At 43.7% G+C, this 4,727-nt stretch overlaps 1 protein-coding gene across 1 annotated transcript in view; it reads right to left on the reverse strand.

Annotated features, from left to right (window-relative positions):
* LOC117951715 (BTB/POZ domain-containing protein KCTD16-like) overlaps positions 1-3,611 on the reverse strand; it is a 13,460-nt gene extending 9,849 nt beyond the window's left edge. The window contains exon 1 of the mRNA XM_034883572.1: positions 1,795-3,611. Coding sequence (XP_034739463.1) covers positions 1,795-2,605 — 811 coding nt within the window. The 5' untranslated portion in view covers positions 2,606-3,611. The remainder of the gene's footprint in view (positions 1-1,794) is intronic.
* Between the last annotated feature and the right edge of the window lie 1,116 nt (positions 3,612-4,727).

A 4,727-nucleotide genomic window follows, 5' to 3' on the forward strand; every position in this document is an offset into this window, starting at 1 on the left:
GGGGGGGGTGTATAAGGAAAGCAGTCAAATGTTTTGAAGACAACAAACAACAATAAAGCACATCTGTTTTGTGGCCAACCCAAAAGTGCACTTGTCTACATGCATTCTTAGTTTAGGACTACCTGCCCTAGGCCAGTCAGTGTCCCACATTCAGAATCAGGTTACCGTTAGTTAGAAAGTAGATACGGGCCCCTGTGCTGCTGTGAAACAATATATATATATATATATATATATATATATATATACAGTATATGTGTGTGTATATGTGTGTGTGTGTGTGTGTGTGTGTGTGTGTGCGTGTGCGTGTGTGTGTCCGTGTGCGTGTGTTTCCTTTCAGGCAAGCAGCATATAGATATAAACGTGTGTGTGTATGTGCATGTGCGTATGTGTATGTTTCCTTTCAACCTCACCTTTTTTCTCTCTTTTAATAAAACCATCTCCCCCTCTTCTTCTGCATCTTCTTCTCCGCTCCTTCAGAGCCTGTCTATACTTACTTTAATCTATTTTTGCTCCTTGCTTCATCTCTCTTCTTTCTGCCTCAGTTCTTTCTCCTCAAGCCCAGGTCTCATGCAACTTTTACTCCCTCATCCCTTTAGCTCAGCCGCTCTGCTCTCCATCTGCTCGCTTCCCTCTTTCAGCTTGCTTTCTTAAATTCCCTCTCTTTCTTTCTGCGCTTTTCTGCATCATCTTTCCCTCCATGCTGTATTTATTGGAGTTTCTCACCTGTATCCCACCTCCTTCCTCACCCTCCTCCCACTGTTCTGTGTCTTCATCCTAGCCTAGGGTAGTGTCTGTTGATGGGGAAGAGGGTGAACGCCAACACCATATGCTGTGCTCCAGAAAGTTGAATGACTAAGGGAAATCCTACCTGGCTGGATGCTCATGCGGGTCAAGGAAGACCCCTCTTTTATAATTAGTCTACATTACCAACACAATTGGTAAATTATTAGCAAACCATATGTCATGTCTTCCTCAGCAGTCCCTCCTGCAACACCAACCTTGACCCACCAACTGGTTTTCTTCAGCTTTTTCAAAGGAAGTCATTCAGAATAATAAAGAAAGTGCTTTTTAACTTGCCATATGGCCCAACTCATCCCTCTGCAGAGAATGGAATAACCCATATTTGCAGCTAATTAAGGCATTTGCTGATAAACAAACATCTTCAAGTGAAAAGCAAAGCTGATTCAAGAGAATGCAGCAGCATTCATGTACATTTTGTGCTGCCCACTGGCGCTTTATTATTCTAAACCCATCAGATCCAGACCCATCTGAGCTATGATGCGTGTTTAAGCGTGACGCACATGTATTTGAAGTGTAGCAGCATTATGACTCAAATTCCATAAGGCCAGTGGGCATGTTTGCCTCTTATGTAGCCCCCAACACAGATGTTTAAGTCAACCACTGCAAGGGATAAGATTCAAGAAGTGTGTGCTGTAACCCCACCATGCCTCCAGGTAATGTGAGCTAACACACACCAGTTTCTGCGCATCACTTCTAAATCTAGACCACGAGAAACAAATTGCATGAGATTTCTTATGGAAAGTTGTGTGGGTAGATTTTTTAAAATTTTAAAGAGGAAAAATGCCCTTTTTGATGAACATCGGGCAATACTATACTGATGTAGTCTGTGGCCTGCATGTGGAGGGGGAGGGAGGGGCACTTGGGTTTTGTTATGAATGTTTGAATTTAACTTGGCTGTTTGCATTCAAATTTTTACTGGAGGTTGAAGCCACCATCTTATCTCATCTTCTTGTCACCTCTGAAAGAATAGAGTAGGAATAAATCTTCACTCACGGTAGAAGATGTACTGTGCGTAATTGGACCAGACCCTGTCATCCGCGTAATGACCGATGGAGGACGCAGTCAGGGACGAATTGCAGGCCACAATGTGAAAGCCGCTCTCTGACAGCATGTCAAATGCTCTCTCCAGGTGCCTGAACTTGAGGTAAAACCTGGAGGTGTAACGGTCCGGTGGTCTGTCCGAGTCCCTGTTCTCATTCAGGGCGTCTCCAAATACTTCTTTCGCCAAGCCAATTCTACTGCTGATGAAGATCCTCGGTAACTTTTTGGCCTTGACATCAATTTGACTTTCTCTGCCTCCGTCAGCGCAAGCGCTTTTGAAAGCGACCGTTATGTAGCCGTACCTCCTGTCCAGTGAGTAAGGGGGGTAAAACCTCTGGTCGCTGCCCTGCGACTCATCGTCGAAATCACTGTAGCACAACTCGTCTGGAAATAGTTTAGAATCATCGGAAGATAAAAGTTTGGCCAAATCTGGCAGCTGGAAGTATTCCGCCTCTCTTTTCAACCTTCCTCTTTCGGGGAAGTGATCAGGGAGGACAACTTGCTTGTCTCTAAGATAATCCAATACATACCGAAACAAAAAGCCATCTCTGTCAATAAAATAACGTCCTCTGAGGTCCCGGGGTAAGTCATTTGAGGACCCTTTCTTGTTAGAGAACAGATTTCCAAGTAAGGAATTCGGAAAGCTTGTCAAGGTGGCATGGCGAGTGTAATACACCTGTCCACCTACGTTTAGCTCAATAACATCCGATGGAGGGGTTTGCCCCGTTGCAGGTTGCGTTTTGCAGTTTTCGCTCAGTGCCATTTTTTCAGATCTTGCACGAAATCTGAGCTTCGATCACGGAGCGCAAACGTCCCAGAAGTTCAGGGTGCGGGATGCAGCTGCATGGTGTTAATGCCCTCAGACCCAAAGCATGGTGTTAATTCAAGCTGCATTCCTTGCATCTAGTGTCTTGTGACAAACAATCCAAACGTTGGCCTACAGTATACCATTTAACTCCATGCGTAAATATGCCTGCCCACGATGCATGCTTTTTGAACAGAATCGATTATCCTGTGTAAGTGAGCGCATCATGTAACACACATCCACTGCGATGGGTCATTACTGTGACTTCAGAGAAATACAATCCTCACTCCTCTCTCAAATTCCCCACCATCAAAAAAGTCAAAACAAACCTTTTTTTTTGTTTAAGTTTTCGCTGGAAAGATCTTGCGTCTGGCTTCTGGTTCAGTCACATCAGTCCAGGAGCAGTTGAATATTCAACTGCTAAGCGTCGCTCTTGACAACTGGGATGCTAAAACATTATCCGAGTTTGCTCACAGAGAGGTGGATGGAAGTGGGACTCCTGTGCGCACCCATGTCTCCAAACTGCTGAGTGCGGAAACGTTTGGTCCGGCAGAAGCTTTAAGATAATGTTGCTCCAAGCTGTTCTCTTGCACAGAGAGAGAGAGAGTTCATAGAGAGAGAGAGGGGGGGGGAGAGAGAGAGAGAGAGAGAGTTAGAGAGAAATATCGTCTCATGTCATGAAGTAATGTCTTACATCATCTTAAAGGAAAATGACATTTACAGACGATCCACACAAAGCGGACTGTTGTTGGTTCATCTGTACAGTTTTTCATGAAAATCTAACCACGGGCGGCGTGCAGCTGGTGGAGAGGATTCAAGTCTAATGCAGATTTATCATCCAACGTTGCGGATTTTAATCCCTTCTTCTGACTCTTCACAGAGGCTTTTGCATTTACATTGAACGCTTTTAGCTGACGCGCTTATCCCGAGGGACGGGTGAGGGGTTAGGTCCCGTGCAGTGTCTTGCTCATAGACTCATCGGCAGTGACAGCTACACGTGAACAGAGCTGGTGGTCTACAGGATACTCTTCAACTCCTTTTCTATCCAACTATCCATGTTCGTTCAAACATTAGACGAAATTAACATCACACATCTGTATATCTAGGCCTATATCTTTCTATCTCCATCTATATGTCAATAAATCTATAAATCTATCAATCTAAATGACAGTCGTACTCTTCTGTATCTATGATTGAATTATTATCCCTTTTACAATCAGAACACTGACTGAATTTGACAGTTGAATTCCTCATCGATTTGACCAAGTGATCTATTTCAGGACCACGGACAAGTCTATGCCAGCACCAAGTCTCAGGGGCTTGATTCTCATAGTCTCGAAATAAAGGATATAAAAGTGAAATAATGTATATGTCTTAATTTTACACAATTTTGTGTTTTGATGCTAAATGAACATGATGCATCAGTAACTCATTTTCCTTCTGGATAGTAGCAAGAGGACAGGGGTTTAAGACTTGTGTATTATTGCTCAGGGCCTGCTCAGTATATTTGTCACAGAGCCATCAGTATACTTCACAGTGACATCAAGTACTGTAGGGTGGAAAATCCAGTTTGGAAGAAGTGAGATGCCAGGTTAAATTTAAGGCTTGACAATTCTTGTCATCATCTTTACACGCTGGCATATATAGGTCACAAGCTAGTGTTATTTGAGATATAGCAAGGATGTTTACCTGAAATATGAGCTCTAGTCTAAAGTGTGTGATCACCACCTGAGTCTGTGAGACTTATGGACCTGTCTGTTTTATATGTGGAGTAGCCCATAAGGTCCCTTATGTCCAGTGTGGCTCTGACACCGATCTGTAGTTTAGACTTTGTTGTATCTCATGTTTGATTTTCAGTTTTTTTTGTTTTTGAGTGTGTTTTGAAGCCACATTGTAACAAATCAGAGACTTTTGTTGCTTCAGTGCGGGGAGAAGGCGTTGATGATGGGGTGCACCCTTGACTCGTGGTTCTGAGGAGGCTGCGGTCACGCTTTACCCTGTTAATTCAGAGTACATTGTGCTGGAGAGGGGGTTGCTAAGCAGCCACAAGGGACTGAGTGGGATTCAAACAGTGGGGATT

This window comes from Etheostoma cragini, chromosome 10 (assembly GCF_013103735.1).
Source record: "Etheostoma cragini isolate CJK2018 chromosome 10, CSU_Ecrag_1.0, whole genome shotgun sequence".
Classification (NCBI taxonomy): Eukaryota; Metazoa; Chordata; class Actinopteri; order Perciformes; family Percidae; genus Etheostoma; species Etheostoma cragini.